Below are 27,370 nucleotides of genomic sequence, written 5' to 3' on the forward strand. Positions count from 1 at the left end.
CACCACCAAGGGCCCTGCTACCCAGGAGCAGCAAGCCAGGGAGCCCTTAGAGATATGCTCTGCTCCACGTCTCCTTCATGGAGCAGTCTGTAGGGAGATAGGCAAGCCAGTTAGTTGGGCTAGGCCAGTTCAGATGCCCTAAGGGTTCTGAGCGTCCTTCAGCCCTGTTTCTCCAGGAGTCTTCCCAGGGAGGCTCAGGCCAGCTGAAACAAGTCTGGGACAGCCCGGGGAAGAGAGGGAGGCAACGGTTTTACAATCACTGGTTCTAGCCCTAGTTGTTTGGGATCTGGCCTTTGGGCTCCTCCAGCTCCAGGTTCATTTGAGCAGGCCCTGGATGATAAATTGTGCCTCACACTTCTGTTCCCAGCGACCAGAGGGTGATTCCAGCTCTTTGGCTCCTCCCTTTTCCTAACTGGGCTCCTAACCATATCTGGCTATCAGACCAAAGGGAGGAGGAGCTCAACTCTTCTTAGGCCAAGTGACTTCTCTGGCATCTGAGGTAGGAGGTAACTTCCGTTGAGCTTTGAGTTATGAAGACAGGTGGTTTGTGAGGTAGGCTGCTCACTTACGGCAGTGGTATGAGCCGGGAGTCAGATCTAGAGAAAAGCCTGTCTAAACAGCTAAAATACCATGGCAGAACAGATAGACCATGGTTCACTTTTGTAATTTGGGGCAGCCCAGGAGAAGACGAGAAGAGGGGCCTTTAGGTCCAGGACAGGAACGAACGCCCATGTTAAACTCCAGAGCTCCAGTTGCCTTCTCAGGCTGTCCAGGACCAGCAGCCCCTCTGGTCCTGGGTGGTGGCTGTGGCAGACTGTTCCAGGCATATCCTCTGCTGTGCAGCCAGTGGGCCTAGGCCATGCCACACACCGCGAAGGGAATGCTGAATGGAGGAGCATGAGTGAGTTCCTGGCCAACTTGGATCTGCCTCAGCTCCCTCTGGTTCTGCCCATCTCCTTGGAGCTCAGAGGTCACCTTTGTACTGGGTTAGACAGGCACTGTGAAAAAGTTAATGGGTCTCCTGGGGTTGGCTTAGGTGGCTGTTCTGCAAGGGCTGGGATGGCTTACCTGGGGCTGCATTAAGAGTTGTACATTTCTAATGCCAAGCCTATCAGAGCCAGCCTGGACCCGTCTTTACTTGATTATCAGGTGGCATCTTGGTGTCTTATGTCTAGGCCTGAGTTGGGGTTCAATGACCATAACTTGGGCCTCAAAATTCATGGTATATAAACCCCAGCCTAGTGCCAGAGTTTCTGGTGCTGTGTAGAAAATTGAGGTTCCCTGCCTCCTGGGGGGGGGGGCAGTGCCTGAGAAAGGGCTTCACTGGCGGTGACAGTCTTGATGAATGCTAGGGCAAAGACCAGGCAGAGGGCAGGGAAGATGGGAAGGGCCTCAGAGGACTACAAGGTCACAGCTCTTTCTTTCAGGTTTGTGAGGCCACTGAAGGGCCAGGCCAGACCCTTCCCCAGCCCCAAGTGGACACAGACTCCTCAGCAGCTGCAGTGTGGTGGGAAGTGCTGTGACAATCCTCCAGACCTGTCTGTTGAAGAGGAGAGTGGGATTGGGAGGAAGGGGAGCAGTGGGGACAGAGGCAAGACAACTTGACAAAGGAATGGAAATCTGTTTGGTGCAGATATTATCAAGTCCCATTTGATGTTCCTTACTTCTGCAGGTCCCATCTGATGCCAAGGCTGAAGGAGTCTCGGTCACACGAGTCCCTACTCAGCCCCAGCAGCGCAGTGGAGGCGCTGGACCTCAGCATGGAGGAGGAGGTGATCATTAAGCCTGTTCACAGCAGCATCCTGGGTCAGGACTACTGCTTTGAGGTAGGCACCTTCCACAGCTCTCCTCTGGTCACACGGCCAGGCTTGCTCTGCACACCGACCCCTCCACGAGCACTCAGTGGCCTGTCAGCACAGGTTCTTGGGAACAATCTTGAATGGTCTTTTCCCTCTATTTCTAGAAGGTTTGTACCCAGTCCTTACCAACAGTAATCATGCTTTTGGGGATCCCTCTAGTAGAGGAGTGAGCCTAGTAATGACAAACCATGGGGCCTAGCACCTGCCACTCTGTGCCCTTTATTCTTCCAGGTTAAGAATCCAGGTCAGGTCAGTCTGGATATGGGCTGAGGTGTCCGTGCCTGGGATAGGCCGGAAGGGTTGGGGCCCATCTTCTCAGTCTCAGCAGAGACTGTTAGAGAAGGAGCATACCCTCCGGTGCTAGGGTGTAGGTCTGCCTTGTCCAGTGGAGCCTGCATTTGCTGGGAGCAGCAGGGTCAGTGAGGGCAATTCTGGCCAAACTCCCTCACCTCAGGAAAACACCCAGATTACAACTAGGAAGTAAACAGAGTTTATACCGGTAGTGGCGGGGTGTGTGTGTGTGTGTGTGTGTGTGTGTGTGTGTGTGTGTGTGTGTGAGAGAGAGAGAGAGAGAGAGAGAGAGAGAGAGAGAGAGAGAGAGAGAGAGAGAGAGAGAGAGAGAGATATCTCAGGCCTGGCCCATCCAAGAAGCTCGGCTCTCTTTTCTCTAGACTCTAGCACACTGCTAGGTTTCTGTGATCATCATTGCCACTAACTGATGGGTGAAAGGAACTCCCAGAAGGGGTCAGTTTAGAACGAAGCCGACCCTTGTTCATTTACTGGGAGCCTGTGCTCTGCCTTTACGGAGACTATACTTGAGATGAGTATGCACTCTGACTCCAGCGGGGTACCCCATACTGTCTCTTTTCTTAGGAAGAGGGAGGCCAGAGTGAGGAAGCTGCTTTTCTGTTGTATAAGAGAGAGGTGGGGCAGGGGCCCAAAAGCCCTACTACTCTCCTGCTGCTGACCTGCGGGGGTACAGTGGGGTTCAGAGGTATCAGGCAGCTTCTCTTTGCCTCATCTGTGGCTGCTGTGCAGTATGGTGGCCCCGGCGTTTGCTAGCTGACCAGCCTTGTTGTGATTCCCTTCCCCCACACCGTCCTGTTTGCCACAACAGGTGACAACATCATCGGGAAGCAAGTGCTTTTCCTGCCGGTCAGCAGCTGAACGAGACAAATGGATGGAGAACCTGCGGCGAGCAGTGCATCCCAACAAGGTAGGCCGGGACCCACTCTTGCTGAAACCCAGACACGAGGGCATGGAGGCATGAATCCTGAGTGGGGGCAGGAGTGAGCCGACTGGAAGGAACTGAGTTTCTGAGCTAAGACAGCTGTTAGGTACTTCTTCCCAACACTATACACCGCAGAACCTGGGACACGGAGCTGCATTCCCCTTTTAGAAGTTGGAGTCTGTGTCCTGCACAGTGCCACTTCCTCCTAGCCAGCTGTGGCTCCTGAGTTCTGTTTTAGCCTAGACATCTACACCCTTCTTCAGGTGATGTCCTCTTATCTTCAACTGTCCTGGACTCTTCATCTGGTTAGGCCCTGACCGTAATCGTTCCTGTGTCTGTCTTCCCAGATGACTTGGTCATGATTAAATCATGATTACCATGACATCGCTAAACAAGGTGTCTTAGCAGCAGTCCCCTACCTCTTAAGTTGCTTTATGGACCGAGAGACTGAGAAACTATGGTGCCACCGCCTGTAAGGCTCTAGGCATTGTGCCTACTCCTTCCTCAGTCTCACTCTGAGGCAGGGCTATTTCAGTACTGTTTTCTAGGAGACCTACCTGGGGCCCAGGTTAAATCAGGTGCTTATGGTTAGTGAGCTAGCTAGCGATCAACACTGTAGACAGATGGAGCCCTATCCATGGGGATCTCTCCTGTCACTACCTGTATACCTTGCCACTCAACCCCTCCCGTGTCTCTGATGACTCCTGGGCTCTGGGCTGGCCAATAGGTAGGTAGCAGCCACATTTGACCACCCCAGAACCCTCTTCTGCAGGACAATAGCCGGCGTGTAGAGCACATCCTGAAGCTGTGGGTAATTGAGGCCAAGGATTTGCCGGCCAAGAAGAAGTACCTGTGTGAGCTCTGCCTGGATGATGTGCTGTATGCCCGTACTACGGGCAAGCTCAAGACGGACAATGTCTTCTGGGGAGAGCACTTTGAGTTCCACAACCTGCCGCCTCTGCGCACAGTCACTGTCCACTTGTACAGGGAGACGGACAAGAAAAAGAAAAAGGAACGCAACAGTTACCTAGGCCTGGTGAGCCTGCCAGCTGCCTCTGTGGCTGGGCGGCAGTTTGTGGAGAAGTGGTACCCAGTGGTGACACCCAATCCCAAGGGGAGCAAAGGCCCTGGGCCCATGATCCGAATCAAGGCACGCTACCAGACCATCACCATCTTGCCCATGGAGATGTACAAAGAGTTTGCTGAGCACATCACTAACCACTACTTGGGGCTGTGTGCAGCCCTCGAGCCCATCCTCAGTGCCAAGACCAAGGAGGAGATGGCATCCGCTCTGGTGCACATCCTGCAGAGCACAGGCAAGGTCAAGGTGAGTGTGGCTACCTGTCTGCTGAAAGACTGCCAATGGATGCTGGGCTGTCTACCCTTTCTGGACCTGGGTTACGTAATCTGCTTCATTTTGGAGATACCCGTTGCAGCCAGTTGGGCTCCCTAAAATTGAGCACAGTGCCATAAGTTGGGGAGAACTTTGTACACTACCAATAGCAGAGCTGAACCCTGAAGATACAGTGCAATGAGTGGACCGGGACCGGTAGTGCAGAGTGGGCCTACCCTGCTGTCCCCTGCTGTACTCAAGCAGTTGTGTACCTGGGCTCTTTCAGTATATGAGCCCAGACCCACATACCAAATGGGATATGGGTCGACAGATATCCCCAACAGGTGAGCCACCTTCGTAGCTCAGCCTCCACCCACACCTTCACGCATGGCTTTTGCACACAAGCACATGGGTGCACATGCGCCCTTGCTGAGTGTAGACAGCCAGCTGAGGCCCTGGTGCCTTGCAGGAATAAGGATCAAAGAATCATGCAAATAGGCTCTGCTTCACAACTGAAAGGGCCCAGCTCCTGCTTTTGCCACCACCTTTCACAGCCTGCTGCTCTTGAAAAGGACCCAGAAAGGACACCTCCACTCCACCCTCCTGGTTTAGAGGACAAAATGTCCCCAGTAGATACACCATCTCTTTCCTGCCTAGCTCAGTAGCATATGGCTTCCCTCTCTGCCCGCATGGTGAGACTCTCCCAGTGAACACAAAGAGCTGGAGTTGTCATGGCTGCCTGCATTGTAGTAGACTTCAGGTGACTGGCCAGGGAGGGAGGGGGGCACCTGAGCCCCCAGGGAACTGAGCTTGGGTGTCCACTGGGCAGAGCTCAGTAATTTAAGATTCCACAAGCCTTTGGTCAACTCTGACCTCTTGCTAGAGGCCCTGGCAGGGTGAGGCTGTGGTTGGAAGCCCCTTGTCCTCTGCATCTTCCACTGCCTGCTGGACTGACTGGCACTGTGCAGTAGGACAGGGAGGGAGAGGGATTGCCTCACTGTGACTCCATGTTGCCAGGACCCTCTTCCCTGTGCCTGCCTTCAGGCTGGCTGCCAGATAGGCCATCTCTTGAAGTACTGCATGTTTTTATTGTTGTTGTTTGGTTTTTAAATTTTATTTATTCTTTGTGTATGGGTGCTTTGCCCGCGTATATATCTGTGCACCACATACATGCCTGCTTCCCACAGAGGCCAGAAGAAAGCATTGGCTCCCTGGGACTGCAGTTACAGATGGTTGTGAGCCACCACGTGGGTACTGGGAATTCAAGCTCGGTCCTCTGAAGAGTACCAGTGCTCTTAGCTGCTGATCCACCTCCAACCCAAGCGGTACTGCTTTGTTTTGCTGGTGGGTAGTGGGCTGGAGAGGCTACAGACTGGCAATTACAGAAGTTTTGGACCAAAGAGGACAAGCTGGGAGGCTTAACCCTTCCCTGCTGTGCTTTTAGTTCCTAGTCCCAAGGGCTCCTGTGGCTCTAATGATGTCTGAAGCGTACCTAGCATGGAGGGATAGAAAGTAATTCATGCTCTGGAATAATCTAGAACTGGCAGAATATTCTTGAGCCAAGTAGAACACATATAGAAGATTACTTGTGTAATGAGGGGTAGGCAGTTTGCCTTCCCGGGGTGACAGCTGTACTCTGGGGTTCCCAAACCTGTGTCCTGACATCTCCTGCCCTCTATCCATGGGCAAGTTGTTTTCCTTCTCTGTGCTTTGCTCTTAGGAGTCTTATCCCAGTGCTGAGGTCTAGCACCCACCGCAGCTCAGAAAGACGGCGGCTCTGAATAGGAGCCATGATGGCGCTTAGGGATGATGGGCTCCTTACCCCTCTGCTCACTGGGTTTCCAAGATGGGATTCTAGAATCCCAGAGAGGCCAACTGTAGCTCATCCCGCCCCCAGACCTACCTATCTCTCAGCCCTTCTTTTGTTGGCTAATCAGGCCTCATGAACCCAGGTCTTTTTTGGTTTTTTCTGAGACAGGGTTTCTCTGTGTAGCCTTGGCTGTCCTGGAACTCTCTTTATAGAACAGGCTGGCCTTGATCTCAGAGGATCTCCTACCTCTGCTTCCTGAGTACTGGGATTAAAGGTGTGTGCTCCCATCACCTGATCAAGGTTTTGATTCTGTATTTAAAAGGATCCCCAAAAATCAGCACATTGGAATGAGTGGTTTCCATAGCTCCAGAAACACTGGCCCATGCTGGCTCTCTTGCAGGTTCTGTCTGCACTGGCCCCTCCTCAATTGCTGCCACTGAGTCTCTTTCTGCTGTGCCTCTTTTCCTTCTCCTGGGTCTTAGGTTGGCTTTGGCCTTGAGGAAGGGAGCAGCCACCCAGTCAGAGTCTCAGAGCAGCCAGAGAGGAAGGTGTGGCTGAGCTCCTCTGCCAGTGTCTTCCCGCTGTATCACGATGAGCAAGCTGCCTCCGAGGCCTGCTGGGGTGTCCAGCAGCAGAGAAGAGTGATGGTTCTGCCGTCACATCCGCTCAGCTCAGGTTCTGCTCTGCTCTCCTCCTGTCTTCCTAGGACTTTCTAACAGACCTGATGATGTCAGAAGTGGACCGCTGTGGGGACAACGAGCACCTCATCTTCCGAGAGAACACACTGGCCACCAAGGCCATCGAGGAGTACCTCAAACTTGTGGGTCAGAAGTACCTGCAGGACGCATTAGGTAGTTGGGGACATTATTGGGCCAGCAGGTGGCAAGGGCTGGGCAGCGCTCATCAGTCCCTCACTGCCTTCTCCATGCTCACCCAACCGCAGGTGAGTTCATCAAAGCTCTATATGAGTCGGATGAGAATTGTGAAGTGGACCCAAGCAAGTGTTCGGCTGCCGACCTTCCTGAGCACCAAGGCAACCTCAAGATGTGCTGTGAGCTGGCCTTCTGTAAGATCATCAACTCCTACTGGTCAGTGCCACATGCCTAGGTCTCCCATCCTTCCATCTTGGCTGTCCTCTTTTCTGTCAGATTTCCCCCCCTCCCCACTCTCCTTGGGCCAACAGCTGACCTCACTGAGTTGCTGGATTGCCAGGTTCCTGTCAGGGCCCTTCTGAGTTCTAGGAAAGCACTCTAGGTGTGTGTCTGTATGTACCTGTGTGTGTCTTATGATGGAAGGAACTTGGAGATGGCAGTTCATTGGCCACTCTATAGTGAACAGCTTGCACAGGTCAAAGCCGGTGTCAGCACACTGGTACAATCCTGTTTTTCTGGCACCTACTCTCAAGGCTCCTCCCCTGTCTGTTCCTGAAGGTTCTCACACTTCAATCAATTGAGCAGTAGTAGGTATGAATGCCTAAGCACCAGCTAGGCCTCCAGCCTCCTTTTGTTTGCTTCCCCGCCCTAAGACTTTAGACCCGCCCCTCCCGTGGCCTTAGTCATCTGTACTGTGACTGGGAACATTCTAGAGTCCACCAGGGCAGGTCTGGTGTTTGTTATTCTCAAAGGACAGGCAAAGGCAGGCCAACTGGCTGAGCGGTGGCCTTGGGAAGGGGTCAATGGCCAGTCCTGGGAGTAGGCACCTATTGTCCAGGTCCCTCAGCCTGTGTTGCACCAGATGCTTTCATGGTGTAAGGAGACAGCTGGAGAGTCTCAAGGTCCCTCAGAATACACTGCCGTTTCCTGCGGAGCTGAGTTCTCAATCTCTGCCCTCTGTTCCACAGGGAAGACATTGTGTGGTAGGAGTCTCCTTTTTTCCCCTCTGGCATCTGGCAGAGGCTTCTCTCCTGGACAAGTTTATCAGGATACATCACCTGGCTCAAGCACCAGGCATGAGGGCTGCCTATCCCCACTTCTCTAGGGCAGCCCTGCTGCTTCAGCCTCCTTTGTTGCCACATGCCCTACTGGGCTACTGTAGACTTGCAAGGCAAGGGGGATGGGAGCCGTGTCAGACAGATCAAGTCTAAAGATGGCTCTGAGAACTTGGGTAGGCCTCCCTTCATCTTAGAGAACCTGAAACTGAAACCCAGGAAAGCCACCCTAAGGCAGGTGGGCAGGTGGGCAGGTGGGTTGGGATACTCAGTGGAACCAGGAATCCTGTTTTCATGCCTTCTTACTGCGTCACCGCAGGGAAGGTGTAATAGACCTTGGCAAGCTGTGTTCTCACTAGCTGAGGGTACTCCTGCTCAGTCATCATGAGCACTGTGGAAAACTCAGATTCCTATGACATTTGGGCAGAAATGGGAGCCTAAGGAACAGCAATCTATCTGCCCTATGGTTTTCTTCTTCCTTCAGTCCCAGAAGCCTGTTAGGGTGGAAAAAAGTCTCCCCTGGGGAAGATGCGAGATAGTGTCGTGTCACTCTTGCTGCTGAGCCTGGCATCGAGTCAATCCTGCCAGCCTCAGCGCATGCCCACGTGAACCTTGAGCCCACCCTGTGTGGTGTTTTCTCCGGCCTGTTGAGCAGCCTCCCTGCCCAGCAGGTATCTTGCCTAGTTGTCTGCAGAGCCCTGAGCTCGTGCCACTGTTGGCATGGAGATGGCAGTGAAACCAGATCTGGCCCTGTGCTGTCCTGGGCCCTGCCTGACCCCCAGGCCCATCTTTGTCCCTACTCAGTGTCTTCCCACGGGAGCTTAAAGAGGTGTTCGCCTCATGGCGGCAGGAGTGCAGCAGCCGTGGCCGACCAGATATCAGTGAACGGCTCATCAGTGCCTCCCTCTTCCTGCGCTTCCTCTGCCCTGCCATCATGTCGCCCTCGCTCTTCAACCTGCTTCAGGAGTACCCTGATGACCGCACGGCTCGCACCCTCACGCTCATCGCCAAAGTCACCCAGAACCTGGCCAACTTTGCCAAGTGAGTGTCCTGGTCCCATGGGGTTGAGGTCCACCAGGACAGAACCTTGGGTTGTGTCTGTACCTGACCTGGGCTAGTGCAGCGGGCCTTGCTTTTGTCCCTGTCACTCTCAGCCACACCCCTACCCCCACCCCGCCCCACCACTTACTTCAGAATAAAACCTCCTCCACACCCATCCTCCCAAGGAAAAGCACATGCCATTTTGGTATGCTTCCTTGGATTTCAAAGGTGGGAAGACAAGATATTTTTTCCTTCTGCTTTTTTGAATTAACATATTATCATAACATGCCATAAGGGTTCTCCTGTGTCTTTTAAGATCAGGCTCCACTTTGCAATGAATGGCTGACTTCCCGAGTAGCTGGGCACTTGGGGTAATGCTGCCAAGATGATTGCCTATAAAGCACTTCTGGGATTGGGGGCCGCGTTCTTCTTTTCTTTTTTTAAATTAGATTTTGTTTTATTTTATGTGCGTTTTGCCGCATGTATGTCTGTATACCACGTAAATTCTTGGTTCCTGCAAGGTCGGAAGAGGGCGTCAGACCCCCTGGAGCTGGATTAGGGATGGTTATGAACCACCATGTCATGCTGGGAATGAGCCCAGGTCCTCTGCAAGAGCATCTTGTATTCAACCACTGAGCCACCAAGGGCTGAGACCCCTTGGCCACCATTTTAGAGAGTGTAATTAGGCATGGCAGGGATGGGGTGATCTTATTAATTTATAGTTGTAGATTGAACCTTTTTCCAGGGCTCTCTGTGCTGGGTCCTGACTATACCTGAGTTAACCTGTGCCTCTGGAGCATAGCACGTCAGCCAGGGAGACACATGCAGTAGGTAGACGAATGGGACTAAGACACAAACTAGAGTCCTAGGAGAGCCCGCGGCTGTGGGGAGGAGCAATGGGAAGGCCAGCAGCAGAGGCTAGCGTGATGGTAAGGGCCTGGCGCCCAAGGAATCTAGGGCATTAGGACAAAGCCAGAAGAGACAGAGGGCACAATTTTTGGGAGGGCTGCAGGGAGCCAAAGGCCACATGTGTAGAGGGACACCATTCAGCATGGCCCTTGCCTCTTTTGGATCCTGAAAGGGATCTATGCTGAGCAGGCTCTGCCTGGAGGAAAAATGCTGAAGGAAACTGTAGCCATGCTTGAGGCAAAAAAGGACAGAGGCACCAGGGAAGGAGGCCAGCGACTGCTAGGGACAGCAGTCACTAAGTGACTACAAGATCAGTCAGCAGGCCTTGTCATTTGGAGATGGAGAGGAAGGGGATTGACAACTGCCAAGCCTCTGGCTGGCTGTCCGGTGGATGATGTGTCTGCACTTGAGATACGGAACTCTGGAGGAGAGCGCTGGACTTGCCGTGCCCAATGACTCCAAGAGCTCAGGAGAGATCTGGGCCAAGGGTGATCTGAGGGTCACCTGTGCACCGCCAGGCCTTCAGATCGCTTTCTAGGCAGGGGCCCATAAGGGGCAGTCTGTAGAGGGAACACAGCATTCTAGTGACTTTAGCTCTTGAGAAGGGTAGAGTGGTCCTGGCCTTGGGAAGAGGGCCCTGGTGACTCAAGAGTTTTTGAATGGCAGTAGCTGTGATGGGGAGGGAGATGGGACCTGACTCAAACGAGGGCACTTACTTTGGCTGCCCTTTGTCCAGGTTTGGAAGCAAGGAGGAGTACATGTCATTCATGAACCAGTTCCTGGAGCACGAGTGGACCAACATGCAGCGCTTCCTGCTGGAGATCTCCAACCCTGAGACCCTCTCCAACACAGCAGGCTTTGAGGGCTATATAGACCTGGGCCGGGAGCTGTCCAGCCTGCATTCCCTACTCTGGGAAGCTGTCAGCCAGCTTGAGCAGGTACCTGTTGCCTGGACTAGATGGTGCAACTCCAGGTTGGAGGGCTCACTGCGTGACAGATTAGCCTGTAGGGTACTCCCTGTCACAGGGACCTCTGTGGCTGAGTGCCGTGTTCACTCCCTAGCACTGGCTGGAGCCATTTGCTCTGGGTACTGGGGTTGAACCTGATTCTCTGGGCTCACCTCTGGTGGCCAAGAACCACATATGCTCACCCCTTCCCTTGATGGTATGAGAAATGGGTCTGACTTGGATGCTTGCTCTTGATTTTGTAGCCACTGGGAGGGAAAACTCTGAGGATCCTATCCCTTCCCATGTCAAATTGGAATTTGGGAACCTCTGTGGAATTTGGGCTTGTAGCTCCGTGGTAGGGTGCTGATCTAGCATGCACAAGGCCCTAAGTTTGGTTCCTAATTCAGGAAAGAAAAGAAAGCTTTTTATAATTGCCATTGGCTGTCAGCATGTATGCATACCTGACATTCCTTCAGTCACCTAGCCCAAGCAGCCCTTGGCATTCTACTGATTCTACTGATTCCCCCAATGGCTGCAGGACCCACTTCTTAACTGACCATGTGCTTTCCAGTCTTTTGGGGGTCACTTTACAAAAGTAATGATTACTGACCTGTAACTGGACTTTTCTCTCCCTCCCGCCAGTTCCCTAATAGCCACTCTGAGGCTTAATATTAATTATAAACTATTTGGCCTGTTAACTCAGGCTTATTGTTAACTAGCTCTTACAGCTTAAATCAACCCATTTCTACTAATCTGTATTTTACCATGAGGCTCTTAGCTTGTTACCTCACATCTTGCTTCTCCAGTGGCTGCTAGCATCTCCCAGACTCTGCCTTCTTTTTCCCTGTGTCTTTGCTTGGATTTCCCACCTGGCTCTATTCTGCCTGGCTATTGGTCAAATCAGCTTTATTAACTAATGGTAATAAAACATATTCACAGCATTCAGAGAGACATCCCATATCACTGACTCCAGGCTAGAAGTCCCCTACCTCTTGTCCCATCCCGAGAGATGATTCCTCAGTGTAGTTTGCCATGCTGTCTTGTAGACATGTTTTCACACGCAGGCATGAGCACACGTGGATCTCTGATTTGCTGTTTGTTTTCTAGTGAGAACTTAATTGTACACGGCCATTATACCCGTCGTCCACTCTGTTTGTGTCTTCCTACATCAGGCTGACCAGCACCATCTCTGGCCTTTCAGTGCAGCAGAGTATCCTGTCATGGGAATCCCGCCAACCTCACCCGTGCACACTAGTGGACTCCAGTCCCTTCCTGAGTCTCACCAGCACCCTTGCTGTTGAAATTGCAGGGAGGCAGTTTTGCTTATGGCTTCTTCCCTCTTTCCAGTCCTGAGCCAGTGTGCTGGTCTGTGGGTCTCAGAACCAGGCAGAAAATACAGAAAATGACCAGTGTTGTCACAAAAGTGATAGGCTGTGACAAGAATTTGAAATGGAACTGTTGCTTCCACAGCTGTGCTATAGGAATTGCAGGTTCTTACATGCATGGCTTTCCACTGCAAAGATAGTGTCCTCTCCCTTCAGCTCAGCCAGAACCCCCTGTGCCACATCCACGCTGTGACAGGGAGGTTCAGAAGGGCCCAGGCACTATATTTTCTTGGGCCAGTACCGTGTATCTGTTCTATATCTGGCCTGTATCTACAGGCTAAGGTGTAGAGGGGACAAGTCTACCCTGATAAAGAGGCTAGCACAGATGCCTCTTGGGTAGGGAGATAAAGCGTGAGAGAGGCCACACCACACCAGTATTGGGGGTTATAACACGGCAGACTTGCTGGGTCTGACTGCTGGGGAGCAGGGCTCTACATTTTTGGGTTCCAATAGGCGATGACTGCCTTTTCCATTTTTGCAGAGCATTGTGTCCAAACTGGGACCCCTGCCTCGTATCCTGAGGGATGTCCACACAGCACTGAGCACTCCGGGCAGTGGGCAGCTCCCTGGCACCAATGACCTGGCCTCCACACCAGGCTCTGGCAGCAGCAGCATCTCAGCTGGGCTGCAGAAGATGGTGATTGAGAATGATCTCTCTGGGTAAGAACTGCCAAGTGTGCTGGGTGAGGTGGGGTGTGCATGCAGGCTAGGCACAGGCCAGCTGCAGTGTTAGGAAAGATGGTGCCCATTACAAGTACTTACGGCTAGCCTAACAAGACCCAGAGTGTGTGGGGCAAGTTTAAGGAATGAGCTACCATTTGGGATAAATCAGAACAGGCTTCTCAGAGAAGGTGGGTGGTACTTGTAATGCATTTATGCTTTTTGGAAAAAATTTATTTCTGTTTCTGGCAAAGACATTCTTGGGTTTAAGGCTGATCACAAGCAGAGAGCTGAGAAAGCCCATGGTTAGGGATAATTACTGACCCCAATTCCCTGAGATTTCCACAGGACCTGTCCTTGTTAAAATTATCCCTTGCTGGGTGTGGTGGTGCACACCTTTAATGCCATTGCTTGGGAGATAGAGGCAAGCAGGTCACTATGAGTTTGAGGCCAGCCTGGTCTACAGAATTAAGTTCCAGGACAGCTCAAACTATGTAGGGAAATCTTGTCTCTAAACAAATAAATAAACATCCGTTCTTGTATTTTTAGGGCTTTAGAAAGTTGGTTTTGAGATCCCTAGTCCCAGCTTCACTGAGCACTGAGCATAGAGTAACTGGACACAGTTACTCTATGAACCTCAAAGGCAGAGGGAGTGTTTTGTAAAGAAGTATGGAGTTGGTTAGACTGTGTGCCACACTCCCGGCCAAGGCGTGGGAGCAGCTCGTGAGGAAGGTGGAGTGGCAGAACAGGAGACTCATTCTGGGGTAGTAGCAGCTTCGCACATTCTTACAGCTGTGCTTGGTGTCTGGGCAAGGTCCAAGGTTAAGATGCAGACAGGTCTGGAGTAAGAAAGCTGTCCAGCCTTGGTAGAGTGGGGGAGAGTGTGGCCTGCAGCACAGATTCAGACTTGCCTGCTTGCCTCATGCCCTTGACAACTCCTCTGATACCCTGTTTTTGTCAGGAATGGCAGCCCCCGCCTGCCACTCAAAAAGAGTGGCATTAGGAGGAGGGGCAGGAGAGGTTTCACTAGCTCCCTCCCTCCCCACTAGAGTTACTAGACTGACTAGGAACAAGAGGGGAGGCAGAAGGAGCCCCAGTCACTTTGAAAATGATGTTTACAATTCAGAACCCAGGGATGGCAGAGAGCCTCCGAACTTTGGACTCAGGTTTAACTATGGGACACTTCAAGACCCTGGCAGCCATTGTCCCAAGATGCACCTACAGGGATAAGTCCTGCCCGGCAGTCTGTCCTAAAACTAGCAGGGCTGTTCCCTAAAGAGAAGTTCTTTCGGAACAGCCACCTCGCCAGTGACCCTCGTGCCACCCAGCCGTGTCCGCAGCCCTGGTTCAAGATGCCAGGCCCAGCAGGTGGTGGTGCTGTTGGTTTGGACACATGAGGCTGGACTCACGGTTCTTTTCCCCTTCTTTCCCTGTGTGTGCTTGTCTCCCTGCAGTCTGATAGATTTCACCCGGTTACCGTCTCCAACCCCCGAAAACAAGGACTTGTTTTTTGTCACAAGGTCCTCCGGGGTCCAGCCCTCACCTGCCCGCAGCTCGAGCTACTCAGAAGCTAATGAGCCTGACCTGCAGATGGCCAACGGCAGCAAGAGCCTGTCCATGGTAGACCTCCAGGATGCCCGCACACTGGATGGGGAGGCAGGTTCCCCAGTGGGCCCCGATGCCCTACCTGCTGATGGGCAAGTGCCTGCAACTCAGCTGGTGACTGGGTGGCCAGCCCGGGCAGCCCCAGTGAGTCTCGCAGGGTTGGCCACAGTGCGGCGGGCAGTGCCAACGCCGACCACACCAGGCACCTCTGAGGGTGCACCAGGCCGGCCCCAGTTGCTGGCCCCACTCTCCTTCCAGAATCCTGTGTACCAGATGGCGGCTGGTCTGCCGCTGTCACCCCGTGGCCTTGGTGACTCAGGCTCTGAGGGCCACAGCTCCCTGAGCTCTCACAGCAACAGTGAGGAGTTGGCAGCTGCTGCCAAACTGGGAAGCTTCAGCACTACTGCCGAAGAGCTGGTGAGGCGGCCTGGTGAGCTGGCACGGCGGCAGATGTCACTGACTGAGAAGGGTGGGCAGCCCACAGTGCCAAGGCAAAACAGTGCTGGTCCCCAGCGAAGGATTGACCAGCCGCCGCCACCACCACCACCACCACCTCCTGCCCCCCGGGGCAGAACACCTCCTACCTTGCTGAGCACCCTACAGTACCCACGGCCCTCGAGTGGAACCCTGGCGTCAGCATCACCTGACTGGGCTGGCCCTGGCACCCGGCTGCGACAACAGTCCTCCTCCTCCAAGGGAGACAGCCCAGAGCTGAAGCCCCGCGCTGTGCACAAGCAGGTCAGCACTGTGGGCGGGCCTCCTGGTCAGCCAGCAGTCATGCATGCCGTGCTCTCCCTTGGTCATTTCACCTCACTTGCACCCAGCTGTCATCCCATGCCGATGGGGCTGTCCCGCCGCATCCCCTGGCCCACCCACCATATGCACTCCTTTTTCTGACAGTCGGGACCTTTAAGGCTTTAAGGAATGCCAGGCTCCTTCACCAGTTCCCCAGGGTTAGGTTGAGTCAGAAAATAAGGCATGTTTCTGTTCTTTCGTCCATGCCTAGTAAAGTTCTTGCCCAAACCCCAAGCCCACCTGTCCCTCTGGCCCTGGTTCCCGAAGCACTCACAGACTGAACCTACCCCTGAACGTAACTATCAGGAAGGTGGCCCATCCCTTCCACCCAAGGGCTTCAACAAGACAGGTTACTGTGCAGTAGGTTGACCACCCCTCAGCCAAGCTGCCACAGCACCTGATGATAGAATACAGTGCTCTGAGCCCATCTGGGCTTTTGGCTGGCTCTGGCTGCTGTCTAAAGGTTGATGTCCTTGAGAAAGTACTTGGGCAACTTGAGGTCCTCTCCCCACCTGTGACTCCCTAGTGACCGTCACTGCCCACCGTCTCTGCTCCTCACAGCCCCTCACAGCCCCTCACAGCTGTGTTTTATTGTAGGGCCCTTCACCCGTGAGCCCCAATGCCCTGGACCGCACAGCCGCTTGGCTTTTGACCATGAACGCGCAGTTGTTAGAAGACGAGGGCCTGGGCCCAGATCCCCCCCACAGGGATAGGCTAAGGAGTAAGGAGGAGCTCAGCCAAGCAGAAAAGGTAAAGCTGGGCTGGGTGGAGGGTGGGCTGCCTGCTCCAGTACGAGGGGACGGGGTCTTGAGAGAGCCTTAGTGGGGTGATAGTGCTTGCTCCTGTCACCGTCAGTCTCTGCAGAGATGGAGTCACAGAGCTGGGAGGAAAGCAGCAAGAGTGTTTCCATTTCAGGCTGCATATAGTTACTGGAGAGAGGGCATTGTGCAGTCTTGGGACATGGGGGTCAGAACTTGAAGAAGGCCTCTTGCAACTGGGCATTTAAGGAGCTGCTAGAGACTCTTGGGGAGCCTTGGGAACGAGGAGCCAGAGGCAGGGGTCCCATGACTGCTATGAGATACACACACACAGGTTCTTTCTTCTTGATTTAGGTCTGCCTAGGGCTTAGGGAGTTACCAAGATAAGGGATAAGGCTACGTTGCCAATGGGATGTGCTCTTTCACCCAGGGAAAATTTAAGTTGTGGAAGTTCCGGATCTCCCCCCACCGTGTATCTAGCATTTCAGGGGCGGTGGCGTGTCTTGACTACCCACCCAAGTCTTCAGTAATCATGGCACCTCCCTAGACTCATGAGTGGGTCTTACCTTTCCCTGGATACCAAGCTCCAGGTAGATGGGGGAGCCAGAGTAGGACCCTTCAGGCAGATGCTTCCCTTGCTATTCTCTTGGTATCGAGTACCCTCGGCCCTTTAATTCTAGGACAGCCTGTTGCAGCCTCATGCGCAGGAGCCCTTTTTCAGGGTGGCAATGTTCTCTGTCCCCGTGCCCCCCCTTCAAGGGAGTTCATCTCCATGCTGCATTTGCTATGTGCCACCACCCCGTTGGTTCACTGCACCCACCTGCTTTCCCCCAGTATGTGAAAGGAATCTGGGGACATGGGACATGGTGTTCCCAGAGCCATGGTGAGGAGAGCAAGGAGGCTTGGCCTCCCTGCAGGCTCTCTGCTTCCTCCCTTCTCCCCAGAGGCTGAGTCACATCTGGAGAGCCCGGGATACCTTGTTTTGCCTTCCCCCTCTTCCTTGTTCTCTCCTGTCTGCACTACCATCTCGTTCCTGTGGTGGTCTGATCAGGTAGAGGCTGGGAGACTGGGATCTCATCTTGCTGGGCAGTTGCTTCTCATGGGACTTGTCTGAGTCTTGCTGTCCCTCCTCTGTTGCCGTCTACCTCTCAGGGCACTGTCAGGTATCCTTCATTTACCTCAGGGTTTCTTAAAAAAGGTCACAGGACTGGAGAGATGGCTCAGCAGTTACAGAGGACTCTGGTTCAGTTCCCAGCACCCACATGGTGGCTCACAGCTGTCGGGAACTCCAGTCCCAGGAATCTGATACCCTCTTCTAAACTTCTCAGGGCTATAAGTGATGCATATACCCACGTACAGGCAAAACACTCACACATTAAAAAAATAAATCTAAAAAGCAATTTAAAAAAACAAAGTTCAGCCAGGTGGTGTTGCACTCCTTTAATCCCAGTACTCTGGAAGCAGAGGCAGATGGATCTCTGTAAGTTTGAGACCGGCCTGGTCTATAAGAGCTAGTTCCAGGACAGGCATCAAACCTACACAAAGAAACCCGTCTTGAAAAACAAAAACAAAACAAAAGTTCAAACTTTGAGATTTGGGTTGAATCTTCACCCTCCTCCTGACTGCCCAGTTTGGACTGGGAGAGGAGGAGACAGACCTTGGGCAGCCACAGGCTTGAGCCTCATCACAGGATTGGGCTGGCTGTTCACTGTTGGACTCGTTCCTACCCTGCTCGGGCTGATGAGGCTATGCTCTCTGTCCTGGGTGCTGGCCCTTGGCTTGCTGCCCTTCTGGCAGGACCTGGCCGTGCTGCAAGACAAGCTGCGAATCTCCACCAAGAAGCTGGAGGAATATGAGACCCTGTTCAAGTGCCAGGAGGAGACGACGCAAAAGCTGGTTCTGGAGTACCAGGCGCGGTTAGAAGAGGGTGAGGAGCGGCTGCGACGGCAGCAGGAGGACAAGGACATCCAGATGAAGGGCATCATCAGCAGGTGAGGTGGCCTCCCACGGGTCCACAGAGGCCTCTGAGGGGCAGGAGGGACCACAGGGCGGGGCGGAACTTGAGGGTCTGAGGCACCTGTAAGAAGCTGGTCTTCCTGCCAAGTTCTAGGAGGAATTTGACAGCCGGGTTTAAGATGCTAAGCAAGACACTGTGAGGAAGCTGTTGAAGTCAGGGAGAAGGACAGCACACCTGGGTGGTGTCCCCTGTCAGTAGGGGAACAGTTTGGGTGGGGAAGAAGGGTGGCTGTGCCAGCTTGGGGTCTATTGGGTCTCTAGTGCCCTGGCTTGTCTAAAGATTTTCTGCGGTCAGTTGATTCCGGTAGCTAGCTCTCTTCTCGTTGTCTCTGCCCAGGGACAGGGTATGTGTACAGTCCTTGGTGTATCCTACCTCACAGTAACACCAGGTGGAAGGAGTGTGTTTATAGCCTTGTGATTTGTTGAGACCTCGGACTGAGCAGGTGTGAGGTAGGCAGGGAACTCCCCCTCACCTTGTTTTGTCCACAGCATAAGTCCTTCCCGGATCACCTGTGCTGCCCTCCTAGTGTTTGTTTTCTGTGCTGTGCTTCTGACAGCTACAAATGATGAGCAGAGCGAGCCTAGGTGCTGGACACCTGCTCAGCACGGCACATCCTGTCTGCACGTGGCTTCCTTGGCGCCTAGCTGTCTCTCCTTCCTTGGTCTCATGTGGCCCTGCTGCTCTTTTGTCTACGTGCTTGTGTTCTCTGGGTTTCTGAGGAAGCAATATTGAGCTATCTAATCCGGATTCTTCTGTTGGTTTTTGTGTTATTGACACTCTCTGGTCTTACATGGGTATTCTTTTAGGATTATTACGCACTGCTAACAAGCTGACTTTTATGGGTTTTTGTTGTTTGTGTGGCTGGTTGGTTGGTTTTTCAGGACAGGGTTTCTTTCTATAGCCCTTGGCTGTCCTAGAACTAGTTCTGTAGATGAGGCTGGCCTCTAACTCCTAGAAATCCACCTGCCTCTGCCTCCCAAGTGCTGGGATTAAAGGTGTGTGCTACCTCCACCCCGCCAAAATGCACTTTCTTTTTATAATCTTTTCCCGTGGTATTTCTAATGTAGCCACTGTAACTTTCTTTAACTGGGGTTAGCATGGTATATCATGTCCTGTCTATATATTTTCAAATCATTGTTTAGTCCATTTTCTCTTCTATAACAATATACCTCCACTGGGTGGTTATACACAAGAAGAATTTACTGTTCACAGTTCTGAATGTTGCTGTGTCCAAGATCAAGGTGTCTGCTGAGTTAGTGTAACTCTCCTTCATACCTTGGTGCTATGTCCCTAGAAGCAAACTCCCTCCAGCTTCTTTGGTAAGGGTATCATGACACAGTCACCTCTCAGAGGACAGCTAGTGACATCATGGTGTTAAGTTTCAGTGGACACAATTGGGTGTGGGCACAAACTTCCAGACTGTAACACCAATCTTTGTGCTTAAAGCTTATTTGATAGGTTTCTTATTGTTGGATCTGTTTATTCTCTAACAATTTCTGTCTTTTAATTGGAGTGTTTAAGCCATATACTTTTAATGTAATTCTTTTTAAGCGCCGTTGCCTCTTGGCAGGTTTTCTGTTTGGGACAGAAGCATCTCTTTGTCTCTTCTTGCCTTCCTTGGACTCTATCTTTTATTCCATAGCTCTTCCCTTGTTGGCTTCCATACTTCATTTCCCCGATGTTTTGGGTATCTGTTGACAAGTTTTCCTCAGAGGGCAAATACTAAGTGTGCCAGGCTTCGCAGCTACAGTAGTAGTACTAATAATACTGCTGCTGTGTTTGAACTGCTGCTTCAGCAGAGCCGTGTGACGTGAAGGTTTATGGGAGGAGGGGAACATCGTCCTATCTTGGTCTTTTCCCCTCTAGTTTTTAAGGTACTTCTCTTGGCTAGAGCCATGTTCATTGTCAGAATGCTTGCCTGGCATGAACAGGCCTTAGGGTGGATCCTTAACACTAACAAATTTTATTTATTTATTTTTAAATATTTATTTATTTATTATGCATACAATATTCTGTCTGTGTGTATGTCTGTAGGCCAGAGGAGGGCACCAGACCTCATTACAGATGGTTGTGAGCCACCATGTGGTTGCCGGGAATTGAACTCAGGACCTTTGGAAGAGCAGGCAATTCTCTTAACCACTGAGCCATCTCTCCAGCCCAACACTAACAAATTTTAAAATGTATTTACTATTGGGATGGGGCATGTATGTGCGTGTCACATTTGTGCCATGGTGTGTGTGTAGGTGGTATGTGTGCTGTGTGTAGGTGTGTGTTGGTGTACATTTAGGTATGTGGGTATATTAATGTAGGCATGTATAGGGGATACATAAGTATTATATGGTGTGGGTCTGTGGGTGGGTGTGTCTGTGGGGGTGGGCAGTGGGTTCTGGAGATTTAGCTCAGCCCTTAAGCTTGTGTGCCAGTGCTTTTGTCCCAAGCCACCTGATCCTCCCAATATTATTTTCATTAAGTGTCAACAATTTGATTTTACAGTCTGGCTATAACATGCCTGGTATGGTTTTCTTTGTGTTGCTATTCTTAGATCTGTAGGTGGATGGCCCTGCTTCCTATTTCCTTTCTCTGACTCCCGCCCTGCCCCATTTCATTGATGCTTGCTCGCGCTCTCTCTCTCTCTTTCCCCTCTCTTTAATTTTTGGAGCTGAGGACCAAACCCAGGGGCTAAATCCCCACCCCACCCTTTTTTTTTGTTTGTTTGGGTTTTTTTTGGTTTTTGTGAGACGGGGTTTCTTTGTGTAACAGTCCTGGCTGTCCTGGAACTAATGTGTAGACCAGGCTGGCCTTGAGCTCTCTGAGATCTGCATGCCTCTGCTTCCTGAGTGCTGGGATTAAAAGTGTGTGCTCCACCAACACCAGCCCCCCCCCGCCGCCATTTTATTATTTTATTTTATGTGACTCACCTGCATGTTTTCTGTGTCTGCTACCCAAGGAGGTCAGCTGAAGGTATTGGGTCTCCTGGAGTTAAGGTACTGTGACCTGCCCTGTGGGGACTGGCAGCTGAACTCAGGTCCTCTGCAGGAACAGGTGCTGATAATCCACTGAGCCATCTGTACAGCTCCACGGTTTTCTTTTTCCATCGTTCCCTGAGTTTTGTTTTATATACATTTTTATATTACTGCATGGGGATTGAACCCAGGGCCTTGTTCAGGCTAGATAGTTCTCTGCCCCTGAGTTATACCCCAACCTTTTTCCTTGAGACAAACTCTCAGTAAATTTCCTGGACTCTCCTTGAACTTGCTCTGCAGCCCAGGCAGGTATTGAACTTGCTGTGTTCATCCTGCTTCCATCTCCCAGATAGCTGGAATACAGGCCTGGGTCGTAGGCATGACTGACATGAGATGCTTCCTGTGTGGTCTGAAATGGCGTACCCTGCTTCCGTGGCCCCTGCTGTAGTCCTTTCTACTTGAGTATGTAGTTTTCTCTCTAGTTTTGTTACAGTTCAAGTCTTCCCTGGGCATGTGGGATGTTTGTGTAGTGGCTGTCTTACTGTTCTGTCGTCTGCCATCTGCGTCTTCTCACCCATTTCTCCTGGTTATAGATTTTATCTTCTTATATCTCTGTATCCTTGGCTGCTTTGGTGGGATGCCAGGCATTGTGAGTTTGCAGGGTCGGTGGTGGAGGTTTGTGCTTGTTGCTCGTGTGGGATCTGTTCTGGAACAGAGTGGGACTGCCAGGAATCAGCTGCATCCTTGCAGGTTCGTTTTGGAGCTTTGCTAGGGTAGCACTTTCAGACCTTCGGACTTGACCTCATTGGGCTGTATCATGCATGCAGGTGCCTGCCCAGAATTCTTCATGGTGTGCCATGTAGCCCATCTTTCCCAGAATCTAGCTGGCGGACCCGTTCCCAGGGTTGAGACTCTTTCACAACCCCTGCCCTGCCTACTGTTTGCTTACCTGCTCACAGGGTAGAATTAGAATTCTTGCAGAGACTTGACTGTCCTATAGATCCTCCACTTCGATCCTGCTGAATTCCCCCATCACCCTAATCTCAGGGGGCTGCCAGCATCCCTGGGTGTGAGCTGCCCCCCTCAGCAACAGCTGTACAGTCTGCAGTTATAGGCCTGGTGTGGTGTTTCCAGTGCTCTGAGCCCCTAAAGGGAGAAAGTGGAGCTTCCCTTCTCGAGGCCCACCTCAGTAAATATGACGGAAGAGGGTCTAGAGCCTTCCAGGGCCTTTGTTGTATTCCATCCTAGAGATCCTGTGGCATGGCATTCATTGTGTCCTGGAAGTGCACTGGAACAGGGCTAGCCCCAAAGAGCAGAGCTAGAGGTGGGGAGTCGTGTCTGTGCTGGGGGACAGGAGGGGCCACCACTCATTTCGTTCTCTGGCCCCAGGTTGATGTCTGTGGAAGAGGAGCTGAAGAAGGACCATGCTGAGATGCAAGCGGCTGTAGACTCCAAACAGAAGATCATTGATGCCCAGGTGGGCTCTGGCCACAGTGTTAGAGAGCTGGCGGGGGTGGGGATAGCTGGCTTCTCGGTTACACCTCATTGTAAAAGCCAGGCGCCAGGAGCCACAGTGTCCCTGAGGATACTGACTACCTGGACTTTCTGGGAGTTGGGGAGGTGAGAGCAGGCTAGGGAGGGGGACTCTGCCCCACAAGTCCATTCACTCAAGCCTGTGTCCCTTTCTTCCAAATGCCCCCAAGAGTTGGCAGGTTTGGTTAGACTGTAAACTATGCAGCCTAGGAATTAGGAACTCTGGGTGTCTCGCATGCATGGATGTATGGGCTCCTGCCTCTGAGCCTCAGACAGAACCTTTAACTCCAGACAGAACCTTAGCACAGAACCTTTTCCACATGGAGCCGGCCACTCCACAGCCTGAGGCTTTTTCCACATTTGGCTTCCAACCAAGTCCTTCCTGTTTCTCTTGCCTAGCATGGTCCTCTCTGCAGTCTAGATCCTATCCTATGCCCTACTGATGCCCTCTTTGCCCACAGGAAAAGCGCATTGCCTCACTGGATGCTGCCAACGCCCGCCTCATGAGCGCTCTCACGCAGCTGAAAGAGAGGTACAGCATGCAAGCCCGTAACGGCGTCTCCCCCACCAACCCCACCAAATTGCAGATTACTGAGAACGGCGAGTTCAGAAACAGCAGCAATTGTTAACTGCCTGAGGAGAGGGGGACTGTGTGGCCCGGGGCAGGGTCTCGGTCTCGGTTGGGAGGCTCCCCACAGTTGCAGACTCGCCCGCAGTGGGGGACACAAGACTGATGGAGTATGAGCCTGAGCGCACAGTGCCCCCTTCTCTTCGCCCACCTGAACAGCGGGCTTGGGTAGAGCAGCAGAGACTGCCCGCTGGGGAGTGGGGACAACCTGGAGGGAGGCCTGCCAAATGTGTCTGTTGGTTGTTGAATTGGTATGTGTTACCTTTTCTTCCTCGACCAGCCAAGTGCATGTACCCCTTACCCTTTGCCAGGGAGGGAGCTACTTGGAAAGGGCTCAAGTATGATCTAGGGATCACTCCTGGGGCCTAATGGAATGGTTGACTGGTAGGCACAGAGAGGTTCTGTGGCCCCTGCTCATCTCAGCCCCAAGCCCCTGCCATTGCATGCAGCCCATCAGGGACACTTCCTGTCCACGCAGAACTGGAGTCACCTCGCTCCTGTGCCTGGCCCAGTCTCGCCATATTCCATCTCCTTTCCTTTCTTATCGCATTGCCAAACAGACAGTGAGCATTGCACTTTCTCTGCGGTGCCCTCCCGCATACCTGTGGGTTCCCAGCTTCCCACACTTCACATGTGGGCCTGGCTCATGCTCTTGGGATTCCCAGAAGCCAGAGAGCTGGGCAGAGGTGACCAGGTTGCACCATACATTGTAGCTGCCTTCTCCAGGGTCCCAGTGCATCCCAGCACATTGGTCCTGTGGGGAGTGGCCACTGGTGCTCATCCTGCAAAAGTGATGTCATTTCTCTGATGGTTTAAAAGAAGAAGTCTAATGCCTGCAGGCCCTGAGAAGGTGGATAACTGTGATTTTTTTTCCTTTCACAGTATGCATTAGAAACAAAAGCCCGCTTGCTCGCTTGCTGGAACACAGGGGCCTTTTAAATTGAGCGTGCGCACTGCATGGGAAATAGCGGCCCTGGAGGATGTTAGACTTGCTCCCTCTCCAAGACAGCAGCAGCCTGCACCAGGCCCTGTGTGTGCAGTCACCTCTCCTCACCCTCCCAGCCCCAGCCAAGGACCCAGGCACTGCAGGCAGGGAGGGGCATACCCCACAGCTGGGGCTGGTTTTCCCAGCTCTAGGCTGTTCGTAGCATATCTGTCCCTCCCCCCATTGTGGGTCAGAGATGGGCAGGAGCTTGGGTCTCTCCTGGGTCCCCATCTGTTCCCACCCTAGATTCCAAGCCCTGGTTCTGAGTCACCTAGGGCAGGAGCTGGGGCCTTTGCCCAGACAGTGGAATGGGGCTAGGCAAGCTGCAGTTGTGCTCCTAGAGTCCTCATTAGGAAGGGTGGAAATCTGGAGGTGTGGCCCGCCATGCTGCACCCCATCCTCAGTCTGTGGACAGGCAAGGGCAGATATAACCTACAACCCAGTTAGGCTACAGACAAATGCTGGGAGAGAGGACTTGGCTATCAAGGCTCAGAGACCTCAGGAAGGAAGGAGGCGGGGCTGAGGTCCTGCCACTGCCCCTTCCTGTCCACACCCTGCACGCCCGTGCATTTCAGCCAGGGTGGCCTCTTGGGCAGGGCCTGGCCTGGGTCTTGCCCTTCTACTGCCCAGGAAGCCCTGTTTTCCTCCCCACCCATACTCTTGCCCATGCCTCATAAAGTGACCTCTGTCTGAGCGCCTCCTAGCAATATGGGGAGGTCCCCAGGCCTGGACAGGAGGGCGCAGGGCCAGATGCAATGGCCCCTCTGGTGGGGTTGTTAGCTCTCAGGCCGAGAGCCTTATTTACCTAGTGCAAAAACTGTAAAAGTGTACAGACTCTCCACAGATTTTTATCTTAACTGCAAGTCTGCCGATTTTTGTAAATGTTCTTGGTGTTTGACTGTAATGGAACTATTTCACCCAAGGGATGTACATAGTCCTTTAGTCCTGGTGCTGCGAGGGCTGGCCGGGACCGCTGCTCTCACGGTTGATACTGTAGCCTAGAGAACGGTGCTGGGCAGGGGCGAGCTTTGCAGTCTAGGTGTCTGTCTTTTTCCTGCCTGGGGCGTTGATCTGTTGGCTTTGCAGCATGCTGTTGGGGGGTGGGGGAAGCACATGCCCCAATGGGGCCAGTAAAGCATCCTCCTGCCCACAACCTTGGGGCTAAGCTCTGCCTACAGCAAGGGCTACAGAGGCCCCAAGGGAAGGATGGTCCCTGCTCTGGGAAGACCCTGACCACTGACACCCAGGCTCTGCTGGAGAGAGCTGCCCCTCCCCTGCCAACACAGACAACTGACCTTTTTGTTCAACTTGTATGTTCAGGATTAAGGAAACTGCCAAACTTCCTTGGAGCGAAGACCTCTGACTACCCAGCAGTGGGGGTGGGGACCAGGGCCAGAGCTCCCGTGTACCCCAGCACCTGTCTGAGGGTAACCACTCCCTCATACCCATACGTCTGGGAGCCAGACTGTCCAGGGAACCAGCCCCTCTTTTCTATATACTTGGCCACAAGGCTACCCCTGTCCCCCACTGTACCCAGCTCCCCTTTTGTAAGTATGTGAAAAGGAAAAAATGCAAACGTCAGAGTCGGCTGGAGCCCTTCCCTCCAACCGTGACTTTTAACCATGTAATAATGTACAGAGAACTTGTTGGTGTTTGAAGACTCCGTGTGGCTGTGCAATTTCTGTACATTTGCAATTAGAAATATTAAAGATTTATTTAGCTATTTTAAGCCTGCCTCGCCTCTTATTTGGCTGTGTCATGGATTGTTTCCTATGGGTAACTCTGAAGCTTGTGCTAATAGTGTGTTCCAGTCATGACCCCTAACTCGGTGACCTGGGATCACCCCTCCTCTCTGCTGAAAGCCTGTGCTGGGAGCTGGGAGCGGAGCAGCCAAGCTCTTATGGGCCTTCCTGACCCCCGAGTGCCTGTGGTGCCATTGACTCCTGGAGGCGCAAGTAGCTGCCGCTGCAGAGGCTCCTCCAGGGCAAGCCCTGCCAGTCCACAGCAGCCTGGGGAAGAAGACAGCAGGAAGAGGAAGAGCTCTGCCAGGGTTGCCAGTGAGTGAAGTCTGCCTGTCCCCAAGTATCCAGTGCTTGTGAGGGCCAACGTGGATTCCTCAGGGTCAGAGCCTCCCGAGCTGGAAATGAACTTGTCTGATACGGCTTCAGCCATACCTGCTGAATGAGTTTCTTACATCCCTGGGTGTCTGCCCAGCATCTTTGATGTGTAATAACCTTGGGTTGAACACATGGGCTCTACAGGGGTGCACATAAGCCCAAAACAAACAAACAAAACACCTAAAACCCCTTTAAAAAAGAAGAAAAGAGTTGGAGGGTTTTGAGAACTTCTAATGAGCAGGAACACGTCAGTCTTTCACCCTAGTGAGGACAAACCTGTTTTTGTTGGATTATGACTTGGAAATTACGTAAAGTTGGCTACACTGAGATATGAAGAAAATGCCTTTCCAGGCTACAATGAAAAATTATATAAAAACCAAATAAACATGCACCACTAGGATTTTTTATTTTTTTAAAAGAAATGAATCTTGAAATTGAGCGAGGACTCTCGACCACGTGTGATTGGTTCCTCCCCAAACGTCATTGTGCTGAAAAGATTGATGGGGGAGGAGGTTCAAGGCAATGAGAGTCGGTTCATTTGTCTCCTGAATGCTGATGCAAAAGGCTTTGCCCCATACCCTTCACAGAGACTTAGATGGAAGCCCCCAAGCCCAAACGTACATACATGTGCCGTCAGACAGAGCCAGGACAGTCAGCCGGAAGCAGGAAAGAGTTCCTGCCCCTGTATAGCCATGGAAGTACTGCACCCAGTCTCCTGGCAAGGGACTGAACTTCATTCTCTAGAGAAACGGCCCTTGAAGTCTGGATTGAGGACGTCAGCCACTGGACTGAAACGCAGCTGAGGGGAAGTAAGCCTGTCCTCTTCCCTCTGCCCTTCACTCATTTCAGAGGTTTCTAGATATCTCC

The 27,370-nt window shown here is 52.4% G+C and overlaps 1 protein-coding gene across 12 annotated transcripts in view; it reads left to right on the forward strand.

Moving 5' to 3' along the window:
- Dab2ip (DAB2 interacting protein) overlaps positions 1–26,115 on the forward strand; it is a 170,658-nt gene extending 144,543 nt beyond the window's left edge. For 6 of the 12 annotated variants that reach the window (XM_075986013.1, XM_075986011.1, XM_075986017.1 and 3 more), the window contains 13 exons: positions 1,673–1,826; positions 2,977–3,075; positions 3,863–4,417; positions 6,940–7,084; positions 7,177–7,321; positions 8,965–9,201; positions 10,847–11,048; positions 12,924–13,102; positions 14,557–15,445; positions 16,100–16,252; positions 18,058–18,251; positions 22,630–22,717; positions 23,235–26,115. In XM_075986013.1, coding sequence (XP_075842128.1) covers positions 1,673–1,826; positions 2,977–3,075; positions 3,863–4,417; positions 6,940–7,084; positions 7,177–7,321; positions 8,965–9,201; positions 10,847–11,048; positions 12,924–13,102; positions 14,557–15,445; positions 16,100–16,252; positions 18,058–18,251; positions 22,630–22,717; positions 23,235–23,402 — 3,208 coding nt within the window. In that variant the 3' untranslated portion in view covers positions 23,403–26,115. The remainder of the gene's footprint in view (positions 1–1,672; positions 1,827–2,976; positions 3,076–3,862; positions 4,418–6,939; positions 7,085–7,176; positions 7,322–8,964; positions 9,202–10,846; positions 11,049–12,923; positions 13,103–14,556; positions 15,446–16,099; positions 16,253–18,057; positions 18,252–22,629; positions 22,718–23,234) is intronic. The other 6 variants (XM_075986009.1, XM_075986016.1, XM_075986021.1 and 3 more) reach the window with 4 other exon arrangements.
- The last annotated feature ends 1,255 nt before the right edge of the window (positions 26,116–27,370 follow it).

The sequence above is a fragment of the Microtus pennsylvanicus genome, chromosome 9, assembly GCF_037038515.1.
Source record: "Microtus pennsylvanicus isolate mMicPen1 chromosome 9, mMicPen1.hap1, whole genome shotgun sequence".
Lineage (NCBI taxonomy): Eukaryota > Metazoa > Chordata > Mammalia > Rodentia > Cricetidae > Microtus > Microtus pennsylvanicus.